The sequence below is a fragment of the Lepisma saccharinum genome, chromosome 11 (genome assembly GCF_977018435.1).
Source record: "Lepisma saccharinum chromosome 11, izLepSacc3.1, whole genome shotgun sequence".
In the NCBI taxonomy this organism is placed as follows: Eukaryota; Metazoa; Arthropoda; class Insecta; order Zygentoma; family Lepismatidae; genus Lepisma; species Lepisma saccharinum.
In genome coordinates this window covers 68,904,977-68,925,565 of record NC_139239.1, presented here as the reverse complement: position 1 = coordinate 68,925,565, position 20,589 = coordinate 68,904,977, and the positions used below count along the sequence as shown (strand labels likewise).

At 40.3% G+C, this 20,589-nt stretch overlaps 1 protein-coding gene across 1 annotated transcript in view; it reads right to left on the bottom strand.

The window, feature by feature from the left end:
- Window positions 1–20,023, bottom strand: part of Cow (Proteoglycan Cow) — a 499,652-nt gene extending 479,629 nt beyond the window's left edge. Inside the window, exon 1 of the mRNA XM_083131362.1 lies at window positions 19,635–20,023. Coding sequence (XP_082987488.1) covers window positions 19,635–19,733 — 99 coding nt within the window. The 5' untranslated portion in view covers window positions 19,734–20,023. The remainder of the gene's footprint in view (window positions 1–19,634) is intronic.
- Between the last annotated feature and the right edge of the window lie 566 nt (window positions 20,024–20,589).

The window sequence follows — 20,589 nt, the reverse complement described above, 5'->3', positions numbered from 1 at the left end:
CAACTAGCTACAAAAATGTAAATGATGTAGCAGCCAAGAGACAGATATTGGCGAATCCCAGTGGACACATACATGAATTGATTGCATAGTGGTTCAGATACAATTTTAACCGTAGCTTACCTGGGGGGAGGGGGCTTGCAGTACCACCACCTCAAATTTTTAGATTTTTCAACAGTTTGAAAATAAATTAATTACATGGTTTCCTAGGATGTTCACAATATTTCTGTATTACTTTTGTTCATAAAAACATAAATGTAATGTATTTAGGAGCCAAATGCACTTTTTTAGCATATCAGGAGCCATCTTTCGAAACACTCATGCCAGTGACAGTGTACAATTAGTTGGTAATGATGGTAATTATTGTATTTATTATATTTAATAAACAACTGCACCTCTACAAACAAAAAAGCATTAATAAAAAAAATATGGATTTTGTGAGTTTTAGTGAATGATAAACTATATGCGAGGCACTCATGCAATAATTGGTTATTATTTTTTATTAATGATGCTAATTTTGTAATTATTATAATTAATAAATAACTGCGTATATAATCAGCAAAGTATGCAGGGATTCAATAATAAAATGATTTCTTGAATTTTAGTGATAAAAAAAGTGTAGGCGTGAGGGCCATTCCTCGGTATGTAAGTTTCTTGTACGGCACGGGTAAGCAAGGGGTAAAACTAAACGTGTAGTCTTGGTGAGCACATCTGACCATGAAATGGTCTTAAAACAAGCTTTTACATGTTTGTCTCTCAATTTAAATGTTGATGTCATAAAATATGAAACAAATGTTAATATCAAAATATTGGATGTTTCGGGACAATTAAAAATCTTTACTGTTCACAACACATGCAGAAGTATAGTCCCTACCAAAAGTTTAAGACCACCTTGTCATGTGTTTTTCAGACAAACAGAGAAAGTACATATGCGAATGCTATTCATGAAATAAACACTAATACAAAATTCGAATTATTATGTAATGTTATTGAAAAGTACATCAAGATCAAAAAAAGTGTAAGGGCATATTAATGCACTTATAACTAATAGATGCAACTAAAGGTACAATTTGTAAAATCATTAAATCTGAACTTTGATTGATTTATTTAGTTTATTTTACTTCGCGTTTTGTGCTTTTTGGCTAATTTGCGAAGATGGGGATGAGTGATGAAATGATGAAATTGATGAATGGACATTCACAAACAACCAAGCCCGAGCGGGATTCGAACCCGGGACCCTTGAAATCTGAACTTTGAAAATATACTTGGAAACAAACATTTCTCCTGAAATTAGATGAATGAAGTGTGAAATTTTAATAGTCAAGAGGTCCACCTTTAAGTTTCAAGTACATGTTTTCGCATGCTGCGGACCAATTTCTGGCATTCTTGGGGCGTAATCTCATTCCATACTTCGGAGATCTGTTCACGAAGTTCCTGGACATTTTTGGCTGGCGTCTGGATACACGAAGACCAATGGTATTCCATAGGTTTTCTATAGGATTCAGGTCCGTACTTCGTGCTGGCCAAGGCAACAATGGGATTTCCCTCGCTTGAATCTACGCCATTGTTGCTGCTGACGTGTGGCAAGTCGCGTTATCCTGCTGGAAGACGAAGTACAGCCCACCGCTCAGGAGAAGATCCCTGACGGAAGTCAAGTGACGTAGCGGCAGGCGACTCCACTATTAGGGTTGGGGGAGTGCACCCTGGGTCAGAAACAAGCGCTGTGATCTCGCTGTAAGCTTTAATGATTCACATCTACGCTCAAATCACTGTCCGCGCACGGTCAGGGGGTATCCACATTAGCGGTAAAGGTATGATCATCGTCAATCTGGTGTTGATTTCTTCACAGAGTACACCGATTCTTTTATTTTTTTTAAATGAAGAGCCTGCCGATTGTAACTACAATGTTTAAGATATTTTCAACGACGGAATTGACTGTTACAGTATTGGCGTTCGAAGTAAATGGCAAAGAAAAAAGATAAAAAGAATTCCGAAAGCGGAGAACGTTTATTTGCACTTACAATGTGCAAAGCTACAAATGTCAACAATGTCGGTCTAGGTTTGGCATGAAAATTCTGGGATGATTGTTTCATATCGACACTGTTGATCATTTCTTTTATTCGAACGTTTCCGACACAACAAATAATGTATAACTACCATAACTCTTACAACACCACGAAAAATCCCAAAGAAATCCCAATTAAACACCCACGCACAAGCACTTCCACAACGACAATGACCGCAGCGGAAGACTTCCTTCTACCCCTAAAATCTGCAAATAGACCGGTCTTCCCCTGTCCCTCTGCACGCCCTCTCCCCTCATTTGGGGATCTTCTCGTGAGCGGTGAGCTGTACCTAGCCGTTGTGGAGCTTCTGGCCGGACGGGAGCATGTTATCTTTCATTGTTTCGATGTATTCTCGTGAATCTATGGAGCCATGAATGAATATCAAAATCCCGGTCCCTGCAGCAGACATGCATTCCCAGATCATGACTGATTGACCCCCACCCTGAACAGCTTGCACGAGACATTCGGGGAGAAGTTTCTCGGTTGCTGTCCTCCGAACTCTCACTTTTCGGGAGCTGTACAGCACGAATCTCGATTCATCACTGAAAATGACCTTACCCCATTGTTCCATGGACCAGTTTCTTTTATTTTTGCACCACTTCACACGATTTCTCTCATGTACATTGTTGAGCAATGACTTTTTGAGAGGAGCGTAAGACGCAAGTCCACATCCCCCAAGATGACGCGAAATGGTCATCTTTGAGACGCTTTTATTAGTGGAATCTTCAAATTCCCTCATTATCGCTGAAAGAGGGGGGGGGGGCTTTACGTTTACTCTTTGCCACTCTCGCAATAATTCGGTCCACGCGTACATACGTTACCCTGGGGCGACCGCAGCGTGGTTTGTCAAGCACTGTACCTTGCTGCTTGAATTTGTTTATTGTGTTCGCCACGCAGGTTTTACTCACATTCAATGGGACTGCAATTTCTCTATGAGACGACCTATTGCATCTGTACATACCAATTATTTGCCATTTCACGGCCACGGGCACAGATTTTTCCCCCATTATCACGTAGCTTGCGATTCAAACAGCCTGTTAATTATCAAGCGTAAGAAAAACAGGTTTCGATTTGCACAATGCTGCTACTCGAGATATTATCTTTCTGCGCCATCTATTGACACACATTTCAACTAATAACTGATAAAATTTGTTCACTCCAGCGCAGTCACTGAGGAAGATATTGTTATCTGAAGACCTCTCAGTTTTCGCTGTATTTTTTATTATTTTTTTATTTTGCGAATTTTAGAAATATAAAACACGAGAAATTTTTTTTGGATTTTTTTTCCGCCAAAACCTTCGTTCATGTTCCACAATACTGGAAAAAATTCAGTACTGTCATAACGACGTCGGTTACGTGTATTCATCTGTACTTCAAAATGCTGGATTTTTCAGTTAAGAAATTTGATTTTCCACTTTTGTATCTCAAGAACTACAAGACGTATACCAATATTTTTTTCGGCGGTATATGCCTCGCACACTATATTACTTCCATACAATTTCACTCCATACTTGTACCAAAAACTTTCGGTCAGGATTCATTTATATGAAAAAAGTTGGTGGTCTTCATCTTTTGGTACATGAATGTAACGGAGCTTTAAGAAGAAAACGACACGTGTCTCTTGGAATCCAAACCTTAAAAGTAAATACAACCTTTCGAACCGAAGCAACATAAGCTGCAAGTGTCACTTGCGCGTTACCGTTTTCTCAGGGAACTTTCGGACAGATGCAACAAGTGTTTTATGTCACTTGTAAGAAGACCCTCAGTAATTCATTCAACCTTTTGTCCCGTAGTGTGACAACGAGCTAAACATGTCACTTGCATGTTGCTCGGACTATACTGTTTTCTCAATGGTCTGCATCGTGCCGCTTCGGTCTTTTGTTCTTGCATAATACAAGGTGAATGTTTTGCTTTATACTGTGTCGCTTGTCATCTGTGACTTCAGTCTGAAAGCTCCTTCAATAGCCTCAGTCATGTTTGTGCATGCATGGTGCTTGCTTAGACTGAAGGGGCACTTGTCACTTCATATCAATGTGACATCATCCCCTACTGTCATGTGTTGCTTCGGTCTGAATGTTCTCTATACTTAACAAGATTGTTAGCTACTTCATCAGAGATTAAGATTTAGTTTAGCATGTAAACCACAGAACAAATTGCAAGTACCGTTGCTGGAAAAAGGGCGACTTTTTAATAGAAGGTTCCTTTCATAATCATAACTCTGGAGTGGAATAAAGTAATGTTGTTGCCTTGTAATAAGAAGAGGTCTGAGATTCAATCCTCAGTGGAGGCAGAGTGCTTCGCATCTCATTTCAAACTGTACGTCCAGTCCAGATTTCTTAAATAGATTTCTTTTTGCCATTTGCGGCCAGTCTTATTTGCTTCTGCGTCAGTTTTAGTGTCGGTGTTTTTTCAACTGCAGGGCTACAAAAGGTCCGTTGCACCCAGGGGTTGACGACTAATTTAAATCTAATTTTATATTTGACAGCAAGTCTATACATAATTGAACTATGATTATGCCATACATGATATACAGTATTAATATTAAATAAGGGTGCATATTAATTTCCATATAAACTTTAAAAGATCAGAAATGTATTGATGGGTTCAGGGCATCGACTTGTAAGAAATACATTTACTGGGCTGTGGTCTCACGAAGGTTGAGCGGCCAAAATAAATCACTAGTTGCTCCGTGACCAGGTTTAGCCGCCATTTAATCAAATTATACATGATGTACTGGAAAGCCAGAATACAAATATTTTTTTCTGAACACAAAATTGTACATTGTAGTTATATTTAGAAATGAGTGTATATTTTACAGTAGGGAGATAAACGAAAACCATGGAACAGGAAAAATACTGCCAACTCCTGTATTTTCATTGATTTGAGTCACTTTTGTGAAAAATCTGAAAAAAGCCCAACCAAAAAATTCGCGGAATTTTTTTTCCAAAAAAGCCGGGTTTTTTTTTCGACCACTTCCAACTCTACCAAAATATCTTTGAAATAAACCAATAAATAAAGCATAATGCATGAAAAATTTACTATCTTTGTCCAGTTCATTTGAATATTTATATCGTAATGTTCTCAATATCTTGCCTACAGATGGAGTTGAAAGTGTTATGAAAATAATTGACTACACAGTGTTGTAACGAAAACTTTTCAAACGGTACATCCACTCGAGAAATAAGAATATAACTCTAGTCCACTAGCTCCCATAAAAAATACGTAAAAATCTAAATTTGATTATCCTTGCAAGTTACTGAACAAAATGTCGTGACACATTTCGAGAATTTGGAAATCACAACTAAATTTCGAAGCTAGGATTGTGAAATTTAGAATGACGTTTAACAACTAAAAGTTTTCTGCACTAGATTTATTTATAGATGGGCAGGCTAATTTTGCCTGCCACGAAATATGGGTATAAATACCCCTAAGTAAAACAAAACTGAAGACAGGACCCTAACCAGAAAACAATGTTTGTTAAAAAGTTCCTCAATCAATTTCTAAAACTAATACTGTGGAAGACTGTCAACAAGTAAAGTTATACTGTCTCTGAGGATACAAATCTCCATACTCTAGTTAAAAACTGACGCTGTAAAGGGCACTGAGCACACATAAGGACAAACACGACCCCAGAGGATTATACTGGATGTGGGTTCACTATGTGCCTCTACTGGGTATCTAGCCTGGGACCCCTTGATTACAAGGTAACGACGTTACCACTACTCCATTGGGAAGGTTAGAGCCTCGGTAATCTGCAAGAAGCAGTTACCGGGGTGAAATTCGGGAAAGTGAGGTTGACTGTTGGATGCCTTCTCAGGGAATGGTGTGCCCGGATATTCGAAAGCGATGGGGAGGGAGTTTAATATTTTAGTAGCCAGTCCTCATTTTGCCACCTCATGTCCTTTTTTTTTAGGGATATTGAACTCCATCAACGCCCCGCCCCGCCTTTCAGCACGCCACTGTGTCGCCCCTTACACCCTTTTTCAGCACATGCAGTGACGGAAATATGTGTTTGTCTATCCCTTGAAGAATTACAACTAGTCATACTCCATCCTCATCATCGCAGCGATTGATCTACATTGGTTGAAAAACGACGTAAAAATATAAAAATAATAAAAGCTAAAATGTTAGCCCAGTCCTATTTGGCAGTCTCGCTCATTCATTGCCCGTGGAAGACAATGACAATGATTTATGCACATGCGGCGTGCTTTCTGAGCAAATACAGTAAGTTTCTTTCAACTGCTCCATGGATGAAGAATAGGGCAATAAAATATGTAGCGGCAGGCCACGTTTGTGGTTTGTGCAAGGGGAATGCAGCACGTCTAGCTACGAAAGCATGCCAAGGTTCTTCCATCGTTTTAAAGCTGGAAAAAGCCAATTAACCAGCCAACAGTCGTAACTACAGCTTCATCCAGTCTACAATCTCTATTCAAGTGTATAGAGTAGACGATGATAAAACATGAAGATGTAATGAAATTTCTACAGTCCATAAAAAGAAGAAACAGTACATTCCATGGTGGTATTTTGGAATGTTGCTGTGCGTCATGTTTGAAATATGCAATCTTTGAGATGTAGCATATGCTGAAGGTCATACTGAAGGCAAGTGGGCCCATCTAGTTCGCTGCACATTTTGACTCTCTCTGAACTCGTGCCTGTAGTTGGTTTACACGGCGCAACACCGAGTCCTCTCCTTCGTTGATTTGGTGTCAAGTAGTGTATCTGTTTTCTGCACCATTTGCACTACGTTAGGAGCTGTGTACAGTGTGGTCTATGGTCACGTGGTACGTGTTAACCAATCGCATGAACGTTTAAAGCTGCATTCTGAACTCGAACGCCGCTTTTCTTACGTAGAGCGTATACTTGATTCAACACAGCTTCCTTGCACCGGCCTGACACTGGATGTGTACCTGCACTACACCTGGTGTGAAAAAGTGAAGCGAACTAGACTGGGCTGTAGAGTGGAGTATTGTCTTTGAAAAGATGTGAAAGGAAATACATCAGCTTAATTTTTTTTTACTTGTGAATGCATGATCTGCACGCTGAACACGTTCACAATGGGAATTGCCACTAATGGGTTATAATGTACAAAATGTATGACTTTACAATCAGATAGATATCGGGTTGATATGTCTGAAGATATCACATAAAACCTGTACCAGCTAACTGTGGACCAGGCGAACGAGAACAAGTCTCTGCGCAAGTAGTGACGCGAGGCGGCTCCACCAATCAACAGTGAGAGAAACGGATTGCGTAATGGGCGACGGGAGTTACCCGCTCTCCCTGCTTCGCTCTGCAGCGTTGCAAACTTTTGAAAACGACAATACCGTACGCACATGGCAAACAGACCGTATTTTTGTCTCCAGGTCCGTACGCTTGGATTAAAGAATTTCTGAGAAATATTAGGGATAAAACAGCAAGTGCAAATTTTGACAAGCCGTATATTTAGCGTACCGTAAGTCCGTACATGCCATGGAATTTCCGTACATGTACAGTCAGAACCGTGCGGTTGGCAACGATGGGCTTTCACCACTCGATTTCCCTCCTCCTCCTCCTCTGCCGCTATTCGCGGCCCTGCTCCTCAGTTAGCTGGGACAGGGTATAGTTTGGTATGATGTTTCAAAATTTTACTATAGTCTCGTCTCGATTTTACAAAAGTCAGCCTTGGTGCTAGAATACTGCATGGGACCACTTTCGCTCGCGTTTGAGTCTCCCACCTTCGAGCGTACACAATGGAGTATCATATTAATGTCACAATAGTCAGACACATGTATGTAAAATATCCGCCTTGGTAGTTTCAGCCCACAATCATGAACTTCATTTTCATATATCACTGTGTATTGGTAAGATAGGCTACACTACATATAACAGAGACGATGACTATGTTCACTGAAGTTTCAATTTCACTGCGTCTTTCACTTCACGGTCCATATTTGAGGGCCCACTACCACGGACAAATTACGTTTATACGTGTACTACGCTCTCTAGCGTCGTCCGTGCGAACTATTTGGCGCTCGAGCGAAATCCTCTCCCTGCAGCACTACGTACTTGGTACCGTTCCTGCTGGCTGGTGAGTAAACGTGAAAACAAGTTCTATTTTAATGCAATATAAGTTGGAAACATTGTAAGGCTAATAATAATCTGTCTTGGAAGCTTCTTAACATAAGATAAACCCGCGTACTGACGCTGTTGAACTAATGCTCCGCAATACCGGGTGTCCCAGAAGTCTTTCCCTGATTACAAACTTTATTCATATCCGCTATATGCAAGGTAGAGATTTGAAAGTGGTGCCAAATGTTGGAAAACTAACCAAGTTTTTTGTTGCAGGTTTGAGTAACGTGTCTGTAGTGTAGCAGTGTCAGTGCCAGAAAACCGGAAATGTTCACAAATCAGGAAAAAGCTCAGCATGTCCTCTGGTATCACGAAACCCGGTCACCAATAACAGTGCAGAGGAACTTTCAAATGTACAGAATTCTTTCGTCTAGAATATCTGCCATCAATAAGTTGGTATTTAAAAAAATGGAATTTATCTTCATTCCCAAATCCTGTCAAGTCCAAGGAACATTGTATGGAAAGATGCCATTCGATGTCAAGAGCATTAATTCCGGATTCCTTGGCACTGACACTGCTACACTACAGCCACATTACTGAAACCTGCAACAAATAAACTTGGTTAGTTTTCCAACATTTTGGCACCACTTTCACATCTCTACATTGCATATAGAGGATATGAATAAAGTTTGTAATCAGGGAAAGACTTCTGGGACACCCGGTATATTAGGCTACATAAAAATAAAATTATGGTTTTGAACATGTCTTGTGTGTTTCGTGATAAATGACCAGAGAGACGTTTGATAAAGAAACTGAGAAGTTAAGTAAGTCGACCGCGAGAAATATCGAACTGGTTAAATCCAATGCAATCGCAGTTACGCGAGGCATTCGTTATCGATTTAACTTTCGATATAGCGGCGCTGCAGTCGTTCCTTTTTTTTCCAGGGCAGTTGAACTCAATAATCTAAAAAATCTCGATTCCGTTACGAGCCCCTTCCCTTTACCCGAGCTAGGTTGGAAAAGAAACCCCTTTTCGTAGAATTTCTACTGACCTATTTTCAACTCGGGTCATGCAAGAAGCCTTCCGTCACGATACGTTTAAGACGGGGATGGATTGGGGGAACGAAGCAGGAGGTGGGGTCCAATGCACATGTCAATAAGTTGACTGGTATGCTGAGCGCTGCAAATATTTGTAACCAGAGATCGATCATGGGACTGCAGGGAAAGAGACTTAGCTCCCTCACTGTATATTATTAATACAGGGTGATTTTCTAGTTAGGAAACTCAAATATTCCTCAATAGCTTTTTAATGTTTGTGTAGTTTCCCATGGAAATTGACATGACCATAAACAATATCGTACACGTTTCTTAAACCGATGGAAAGAACTCTTGGACCACGGACACTCGATTTGGGTGCAGTTTTGCTGTTTTGACAGCTCTTTGGTTTGAGTTGTTATTTAGCGTTGCTTTCCGTTCAGTTTTTGCTAATCGCGACAATGAGGATGAGTGATGACATGATGAAATTGACGGAGTCTCACAAAGAACACCCATTTCCAGTCTGGGATTTGAAGGGATCCCTGGCGTCGTATCGCACTGTACTAACCACTCTGCCACGGAGGTCGGCCACGCTCAATACAGATCTGTGTTACGGTGAACTGTACTGTACGCGAAGCGTATAGAAAATTTTCGCTACTTCTTTTCAAGTAGCTTCCCAATTGTCCTCACGACGCTGGGTCAACACCGAAATTTTGGGGGTACCCACCGAGAATCGAGCCTGGGACCGCTCGCACAAAAGGCGACAGCGCTAACCACTTGGCTACGCGGGAGCCCATGTATAGAAAACTTTGGCTGACGAAAATAATCCTACTTGGGTGGGGACGGTCGAAACAATAAAACCTGTAATGTCAGGAGGTGTATATACTTAGATTCGGATGAAGTAGAGCAACATGAAGGCAGGTATATATTGAGCTTTAAGTCCACTTTATGCACAGAAAGGCATAATCCTGACCGGACCTAAAGTCCGAACTACGATGTAAATCCAGCGGGACCCCTCGATGACAAGGTGACGACGTTAGCGCTACGTCTACGTGGGAGGCGGGTATCATTTGATTTGATTTTTGTTATTTGGGGTGGCTTTTCTGCCACTTTTGGCTAATCGCGACGATGTGATGAAATTCATGAAGGGACACCCACGCTGGAATTCGAAACCGGGGTTATCATTTCAATATACCTGCTTGAGGAAATACGTGTTGAAAATGTGTGCATTTAACCAGTTTTAAAAGAGAATCGAACACGGCATCACCAATTCAGCCGAGAAAGCGACATTTTTTTTAAAAATAACTGGATTTCGAACTCTGGCGCCGATTTCAATTCGGACACTTCCTTTGGCGGTGGTTTTCCATATGCTCTGTGATGGTGGCGGTACTAAGAGGGGAGGGGAAATTTAATATCTACTTCCTTTTCCTCTGGCATCCCCCTCTCTCGCACTTCACTTACCAGCGGAATACAAAATTGCATTAAGAGGAGAGAGAATTTAAATTCAAAAGCGCCGGAGAAAGGTTGCGAACAAAGAAAAAAATTTAAAGTTCACAGTAGCATCCGCATTTGAAATGAATTTTACAGCAGTGTTTCAAAGTAAGGCTTTACTTTATGCAAGTAATAGTTACTTACTAAGCAACTTGATGTAACATCGTTCTGGGTGTGGCTTTAGCTGGAAGAACAGGACCAAGTTTTGAGTCCACTTTATGCACAGATAGGCTAATCTGGACTGGACCTACAGTTTAAGATGGGATCCGAATCACCGTGCAATGTGCCTCCACCAGGTATCGAACCCAGGACACCTTGATTACAAGGCGACGACGTTACCGCTACGCCATCGGGGTACTACAAGTTTTCCTATTACCTTAAACTAGTATTTTTAAAACTCAAGTTCAAGAATTTGTGGTTTTTTATTTTTCTCTTATTGCTGTTGTAATGGATATCCACTAGAATATTGCAAACCAAACCTTCGATACTCTGAAGAGTCACATAAATCACAAAAGTAAAACAAGACTCTTTTGCCTTTACTTTTTGCAAAACAAAATGGCGTTCAGTGAGACAATCTTCCCCAAAACAGTTCTTCCTCTGTCTGCTAGTCTCATCTATCCCCCCCTTTTTTCTTTCTCCTCTTGTTTTTTGTTTCGTGATGCACGCCTGATGATTCCAAACAATGAGATCGTTGCAAGGTGGATCACGGTGTATCATTCTTCTATGTTCGCCCATGACAAGGCAAAGTTGCTGGCTCCTCATGTTGAAATCCAACGCGCAAGTTTTACATCACGGACCAGCATATTGCCTTACATTTACGTTCGTTAAGAGCGGTTTTGTGTAATCGCATAAAATGCATACCTATTCACATTATGAAGACCTGCAACAATGTATGCATCGTTGAGTTGTGTGTTGATGAACAAAAGGCACGTTTCTGCTATAGTTGGAATGTCACGTCGGGGAAACTACGAATATTATAGCGTGGGTGGTGGATGAGCTTTTCTATATTAACATTCCGTAGAGAAGGTCTAACGTTAGTTTTAGAACTAGTTTGTACGGTGTACTCCAGTTCCATCGCTTCTCGAAAAGTGGGCGTGGTTTGTACCGATCCATCGCTCCTGATAACAAAAGTGGTTTTTCCGGGTCAAGTGTTTCCGATCCATCGCTCCCAGAAGCGTCAGTTGTATGCAGGTGTCCACGCCAACCCTACCGTGTGTGTGTGTGTATGCAGACTTCCATGAGCCGAAAATTTCTTTCCGGTTTACTGGTCTAATAACAATAATGATAATGATGATAACAATAATAACAATAGCTATATGACCACTATGAGTAGGTTTTCTTTCCAAGTTAGGTTAGGTTAGGTTTGATACCTTGGATATATGGTTAAGCTGGAGTGAAATGATATTAATCCTTGTTGCACTTTATATTCTCTAGGTATCTTCCCGTTCCCGTTGACGATTTGCTACTTGCAAAGGAAAACATGAAAGGTTCCTGTTGGAGCCGCCTAGGGATTTGTCTTGAATGGGATGTACAACTATAACAATCTCGTCCATTGCAAACTTCTAGGCGTATTCCACGTCATCGTACAGTAGGGTTGAGATTACTTTCCTGAGAGCACACACAGAACTCAAAACGTGTCAATTGACACATATATTTTGATTTCAATAACACGTTAACATGCATAAACTGCAAATAATGCACCATTTAGTCTGTCAATATACACATAGAAATGTATAAGAGGGTAATTTTATCAGATGAAGTTCCTTGTGATGCACTAAAATGAATCAATTTGGAAGATCAGGCAAGATCATTTCGAAGATAACGAACTTTCACCTTTAATGCATCAATTGACACAGCTCAATGTGTAATTTTGTTATCTTCGAAATTATCTTTCCTGATCTTCCAAATTGATGCATTGTAGTGCATCACACGGAACTTCATCTGATAAAAATACCCTCTTATACATTTCTATGTGTATTTTGACACACTAAATGGTGCATTATTTGCAGTTTATGCATGTTAACGTGTTATTGAAATCAAAATATATGTGTCAATTGACACGTTTTGAGTTCTGTGTGCAAAAACATTTTTTACATTTAATGTGTACTTACTGTTCATTTATTTATTTATTTGCATATTCTGTATTTGCATTTATTATTGCGAAATGATCAGTTGTTTATTACTTCTTTTTACATATTTACGTGTCTAACAACGTTTGTTAGTTTTGTTTGTGCGTGTGGCACACATTTTTTATATACATATATTCTGTGAGTGTTCATTTCCTTATTTTCGGAAGCGATGGATGGGGAACATCTGACACGGAAAAACCACTTTCGTTATCAGGAGCGATGAATCGGGACAAACCACGCCCACTTTTCGAGAAGCGATGGAACGAGAGTAAATAGTTTGTACGGGTTGAAGTGGAAATTCCTAGGTGGGGGGATGGGGTGGAGGAGGCTTGTTTCAACTTGGAGATATTGATTTATTTGTTGTTGTAAGTCCACTTTATGCACAGTAAGGCTAATCAGGACTGGACCTGCGGTTTAAAGTGGGATCCCAACCACTATGTGCCTCCACCGGGAACCCTTGACAACAAGGCGACGACGCTACCACTGCGCCATCCGGGAGGCCCTCAACATGGAGACAACGAAGCAAGTTGGGACAGAGATTTATCCAGAATTTTCCGTTTAGGGGGATGTAAGTCCATATTTAGGGGGTGTAAAGGTAAATTTAGAGCCAAAATGGACATAAATTGGGCCTTTGTGAAAATTCTAGGGGTATTGAAGAGATTTTGATGTGGTGTGCGGAGGGATGCACTGTAAACAGTTGATGGAAGAAATGAGGACCTAAGACCGTTAATATACGCTGCGATCGAAGCACCGTAAAAATTGTTTTTGTTTTGAATCTTCCGGCCTTTTTTGGCTTTTAGGTCGTTTCTCAGTACTGTTTTCTGGTTTGTGTTGTATTTTTTAAATATAATTTTTAGGTTTCCTTTGCTCCTTCCCTGTTGTTTCTTGAATTTTACATGCATTTCGCTAACATAACTTACATATTTAAATTTCCTAACATGGTAGTTTTAGCAAGTGCGCCATTCACCGAAAATATTGTCAATGCAAAAGCACAATATTATTTTAACTGTAATCTTTGGCAATGGATTAACAGGGTGGCTACTGTAAGACCATGATAAAATTCAAGTATAATTCCCGGTTTTCAAGGAGAACTTTCCAAAAATTCATGACTAGAAATTCAATGGTACAGGCAAATGTTTCCTCTATTTAAACCTTACTTATTACCGTGTCTAATCATAACCATATTAGGGAAATACTTATGATTACACAAAACAATATTTTAGAAAATAAAAACACTTCCGTCTGCAAGAACATGCATGTGAACGAACAACACAACGAACTGATATAACGCAGTCGAATTTCGATCATAAAGGAACTCTTAGCTTACAAGCTCCAGAAAGGTTACATTGGGATATTTCTCTTTTGTTTTTCAATGCTGCTCTCTTCTCCTTCCTCGTTAAAAATAAAAGCTAAACTGTGAAACATGACGGACTGTTTTTCTTTCTTTCTTTCTTCCTGAGAGAGAGAGAAAGAGAGGGGGGATTCGCGAAAGAACGAAAAAGAGGGAGAGAGAGAGAGAACCTTTCCTTCCCTCCTTCCATAGAGAGAGAGAGAATGAGAGATGAGGAAGGATAAAGAGGAATAAAATTCTTCTCTCTCTCTCCTCTTTCTCTTTCGTCTCCTTTTATCTCTCTTTTACTCTTTTTCTTTCTTTCTCTCGCTCTCTGTCTCTTCCTCTCAGAGGGGGCAAAGAGAAAGGAAGAAAGATAAAGAGAGAGAGAGAGAGATCTCTCTCTCTTTTCTCTTCTTTCCCTCTCTCTCTCTCTCTCTTTCACACCTCTCTGTCTTTCCTATTTCTCTCTCGTCTCTTTTCTTTTCTCCAACGAAAGAAAGAAGGAGAGTAAGAAAGAACAGAACGAGAGAGACAAAAAGAGAGAAAAGGAAAGAAAGAAAGAAGGGGAGGCGTACACCCCACCCCCAGGGTGAAAGGGGAAGGACCGAGAGAGAGGGGGGGAGGGAGGCTCAATTTATTTCCTTTCTCTTTCTTTCTCTTTTCTCCCCTGACCGCCTTTACCCCCCAGGTACCCTGATTCCCTCTCTCCTCTCTCTCTCTCTTTCTCTACCTCTCTTTCAGAAAGAAGGAATGAGAGAAAGAAAGAGAATAGAAGATAGCATTTCTAATTACGTATGTGATTTGGATTAATAAAAGCTTCAATTTTTCACGTCTACGGAGAAAAATTCACGCAGAATTCACGTATAATTCCCGGAGCCTATAATTCACGCATAAATCCCGGAATTCCTTGAATTCCCGGTGAGTAGCCACCCTGATTAAATAATTAATTGTGATAAATTTAATTTTTCTCAAGCAAACTTTCAGTGAAGGCTACTTTGAGGTTACTTTTTTGGCCACTATTATCACTTTAATCTGTGGTCTTAAAGTAAAATTAGTCGCAACACAAAAAAATATATAATCTGATGTACGCGAACAAGTGTATTTTCGGATGCTGATTGACTACTTCAAGACCCACTCTGAAAGGTGAACGACATAGAGAAAAACCTTGTGGCGTATTTTATGTAACCTTGAAGTAAAAAGAAAAATCTAGTTCAAACCACAAACAACGGGTATTATCGAATTATTCAACTCTCTCCTGTAAATTACGGGAAAAAAGAAAAAAAAATTTCAAGATCGAAAATTCTTTTAGGTGATTTTTTAGGCCATTCCAAGGGTCATTTTTCGAGATTCTTTAGGTCATCAACTTCCGAGTCGAGTCCTAATAATGACGTATGCCTTACGAACGCTCAAAGAGAGTAGCGCTTTCCACCACAGCCCGGCACTTGTGACCCGCAACGCAGCAAGCACCTGCACGTGTCCGATGATAATCACTCGCTGTTAATTTTCAAGAAACACACAAGTGATAAAGATCTTGCATAACCCTTAACACGAAATGCAGGTCTTTTTTCGACCCTCTGCGTTCTCCCCAACCGATTATTTTCCTTGCTCTGAGGTCTTAGGAACAACCGGGCTGGAGTTCGATAACCTCGCTGGAGGCTTGGAGTTTCTTCCTCCTCTGCCATGTCGGGCGCAGGAGGGGTGACAAATTTGATACCATGTACAGTCGGATGTACAAGTATTGCTCGGCAAATTGTCCACGACCGTCATCATTAAATTTTCTCTTCCATCCTTGCGTATGATGTCGCAGAGGTTGTCAACGGCCTGTTTGGCGTTTTGTTTCGAATCTTGAAGCTCTGATTGCACAAAACAAAGACTGTAAACATGGTCATGGACAATTTGCTTGGTAATACTCATGCATCCCATTGTACAGTGGTGCGCTGCAAGATACATGCTCATGGGGTTAGACGGTGCTTTTTTTCTGGGAAGAAAGGTTCCGGTAATTTTGCGTTCATAAGAACCAGTCAATATATTGTGGTGTGTTCATAAATGATCACCCGTAAAAAGGTGCCGGTACGGCGTACCATTGCGCATCTGCAGGGCTGTCATCTATACCCCCCCCTCTCTCTCTCTTATACTATCACTGCTGTCAACTCCGCATAATTTCCTCGCTTTGCCGGGAAATTCACGGTGTTCAAATGTGCCAGTCTCCTACAAGGAAAAAAAAAGCTCTGGGATTTGATTAGTTTATTGCTATTTTATGCCGCTTTACCAGTTCCCGAGATTAACGCATGGTATGTCTTGCATTTACATTTATTTAAAAATAATATTTAGATCACCAAACAGTACTTGAGAACCAGGTGATCTTCAATTGGCTAACTCGTGCTCAGCGCAGGGAGTCCCATCGTCACTCTTTATGTGTCATTCTTGACAGGATCGCCTTCCTTTTTTTTTCAAGTACCCCCTCCCCTTACCCTTACGATCCCAACAGACTCAACACTGAAATGTTGGGATCTCGCGGAGATCGAACTCGGGGGGGTGGGGGCTTAAAGCTCCTACTATTCTACAATTCACAGTGTGTATTTTTTTCCTAATAAACGCTGGTTCTTTCCTCAGTACGCTAATCGCGATGAGGGTGAATGATGATCACGAAAAATTGTTGACGGGACACCAGTACCGAAACTTGAACCCAGAACTTTTTACAATTCAAGGGAAATATTGAATAACCGATATATATTATTTGTAACAGTTTCGACGTGCCGTAACCTATATTTTAAAACACAAATATCTAATCATAAGCAAATGCAGCTGTTCATAAGGACTTCCAAATAGTTTCATTCTTCAACAATTAAGTATGTCTTCGAAATGAGAAATGTTAGCGGAAAAGTCCCTTCCTGAGGTAGATATTACAAGGAAAGAAGCATAAGAAAAGAAAAAGAAGGATAGGATAGGGGGAGAGAGAGTAATAGAAGTAGAATAGAGAGAAAAGGGATGCAGCAGAAGGACTGGTAGAAATGAAAAGTATAAGATAAGAACGATAGGCGCAAAGAGAAAAAAGGTTGTCCGAGAGAAAAGCAAGAAACAAAAAGCAAGAAACAAAAATTCAAAACGAACAAAACAACAACAAAATTCACGCGTTATCGCATGACGCGATGAGCTTACCCACCTATCTGTAGGAAATTCGCAACTTGAATGGACAGTTTATGGAAAAAATTAGGATTTGAACTCAATGATTTTGATTTGCAACGATCCACCACACCACGACGTCCGGCGAGAATAATTTGGGTTGCAAAACTGGTATAAAACCAGCGGCTTTTAAGTTATTAACTACGTACAATGATAGCTTCCTGACGATCGGACAGCTACAGTGCACACGATACTGAACCAGCTGATGACTCATTCCTGCAGAAACAGTCGCTCGCTTTCTGATTTCGAACAAGAAGGTAGTCAATCAAATGCTGTAATACCTCGGTTATATTACGCACAAACAATGTGCTTTATCTGTAACTCGCTTCTAAGAAAGATATTTCAAAACATTCCCCCCAGCCTTCATGTACGTATATGAAGCAGCAAACATCTCTTTAAAACAACATTCCTTCAAAAAAGTGCCTATATTATACCGCCGGAATGTGCATACACTGTTGCCAGGACTTGGCAGAAACACTGTCACGTTTATGCATTGGCTATTTTACGTCGCTTCTCTGCCTTTCTAAGTTAATCGCCACAATGACGATAAATACTTGGACCCCTGACACTGTTACTTATAGGATTTAAAACTGTTCTTGAAAAAAAATTATGAACCTGTACACATGGAGGGAGGGGTTGATGAAGATTATCAAATGTAGGACACTTGATTTGATTTAGTTTATTTTACTTCGCTTTTCTGCCACCTTTGGCTAATCGCGAAGATGCGTGTGAGTGTTATGTAATGAAATTGATGAAGGTACACTCACAAAGAACATCCATGCCGGGATTCGAACCTGGTACCCCTGGCAAATTAGAACACTTGCCTACGGCCTAGCTAAAAATAAAGTGATAATCCCTTCTCAACAAATTCCTAATCACGACAGTACTAAATAATACAGTGGCTCCTTACTACGTATGCGTATAGTCTGATGCACACAAACTAACTGAAAAATGAACTTTGCGTGTCAATTTCGCACGCACGGCACTCAACTGCGACATAAAAACAAGTGTTAATTGTAGTTGGAAGTACCTATCAAATGTAGATTAACAAGACCAGCACAGAAGGGTATTTTTATTAAGTTTTATTAATTTGACTGACTTATTGATTGAACTAGGTTAGTTTACGTAGTTTTTCTTCTAATTTTGACTAATCGCGACCAATTAATTTGAATCTCTATTAAACTATCTTGGAGCCAAGGTTTTCAGCAACGTGTGGAACCGGGCTATTCTTTAATTAAAGTATCCATGTATTATCGTACGACATTCTATCTACTTTTCCACCTCACTTTTTTTCAACCAGATATCGAAATTGCGCTTCGATGTTTATGCGCAATTTGGAAAGTAAATCGCAAATGGACGCCAAAGGTGGAAAATTGGTGGTGTAATTCGAATTGACTTTGAAAAATCAAATGGCTAAATCATTGTATGCGAAAAATTTATATATTATTATATTTCTGCACTTACAAAAAAAGAGGATAATGTTAATAAATTGATTTTATTCAAAATAGAACATTAGTTTTCTCTTGCGATTGCGAATTGTTTATTCAACGTAACGTTAACTTTAATGTTTGACAGTGCAAAGAAACTTGTAAAGCATGTCTGTCTGACTGTGCCGCATGGAAGCCAGCCAGTGAATTGTAAATGTTAAGTATTCGTTGTCTAATAACGGCACGGAACATGAGGAATAAAGCGAGAATTCGCATCATGTTACAGAGTATTGGGCTTGACAGTCAGTTGCTTCTCGTTAGACAGTTACATTTTTCGTTTCATGTACACGTACATAATTAGTACGTAATAATCGATCTACCCCACCCCGACCCCATTCCCCCGAAAATACAACTCCAGTTACGCTAATGTTTAGCCGTCAACATACTTGGGCTATGATTAATGGAAACACATAGTTACTTCAAATGCTGATTGCTATATTTTTCAAATCGTTACACACTTTAGCTGGTTGAACGGTTTTAATATTATTGATATATCTGGTGCCGATTTTCGTTACAACAAGTTTGAGGGAGGATTTTCAGACAGACATAGTATTCAAATCACTTCATGCAGTAAAACAACGCTATCGCTAACCAATTTTTGTCAGATAACGTTCAATAGCTTAGCCCAATCGGATAGTCTTATTGACGAATTATGCATTCAAGATGTCTTATGTGCTCCTCTCTTCTTGATGTCGTGGTTCCAATAATGCTGATAAACATTTGACGCCAAGACTGACAGCTAGCTGACAGCATGGTTTGAGACGGGTCACAGATTCGATCTCCAAGCGGGCGAGTTTCGTTTCTACACACAACGAATTTAAATCAACGTGAAAATAAAATGAAAAACAAAGAGTTTGAGCCTTACCTCTTCGGCAAATTCGAAGTCTCCTTCAAATTTTCTCTTCCTCTTCGATTCACTTGCTGCCACTAGGCACACAAGAACAATGATGCACAATAATTTCATCTGTCACTATTTTTTTGGCGAGAACAGTCCCCGACACGAACAAACTCCGATCCGAACAAAAGTATTCAAAGTGAGAAACAACGGATTGAAAGAACAACAATAGATAACCCCTCCGACAGGTCACTTTCTTTTATAACGCAGAGGAGAGTAACACACCCGCCTCTTACACCAACGAGCCCCGAAAACACAAACCTTTTACACAAAACGTCCGCTGGAGGCGCCGTCTCCCCTGCAGTACATAGGCAAGTCTCGGCCAGCGAGCGAACTGTTCGATTTTCAACGCGAAGGGGGAATTGGAACTAACGTAGGCGCTGCGTCTTTGTTTCTTTGTCGCAGCAGAAGACAGGATCTTTTTATTACGCGTTCTCGAGCTGGTTTCGCGTTGAAACCTAATTGTTACTGGCTTTTTCTGGTGGTTTAGAGGTCTTTTCGGGTCACATACAACGACTGTCAACCAACAACTACACCCTACAGTTTTATTCAACACACAAACACGCCGTTTTATTTCGTTGGAAGCAGAAATTATGCTTACTTTGCATGGAAGGTAGCACGCAGGTCTCGTAGAATTTTGGTGGGGCATTTTCTGTAAATTCGAATGCTTGCCAAAAGAGGGCAGAAGTTACCGCAAACGAAATTTTGCATCGTTGCGCAGTGCACCATTCAAGAGCACGGGTTATATTTTCGTCACATCAATAGGTGATTTGTCTTGTTGTTCGGACCGTAATTGAACTCTTGCGATGGTTTGAAAGACTGTGACGTGTGTTACTGATAGCGAAGGCATGAATGTCCGCAGCCTACCGCGTAGTGGCGCTGAATGCCAAATTAAGCGTAGTGCGTTCACGGAAGTAACGGTGTG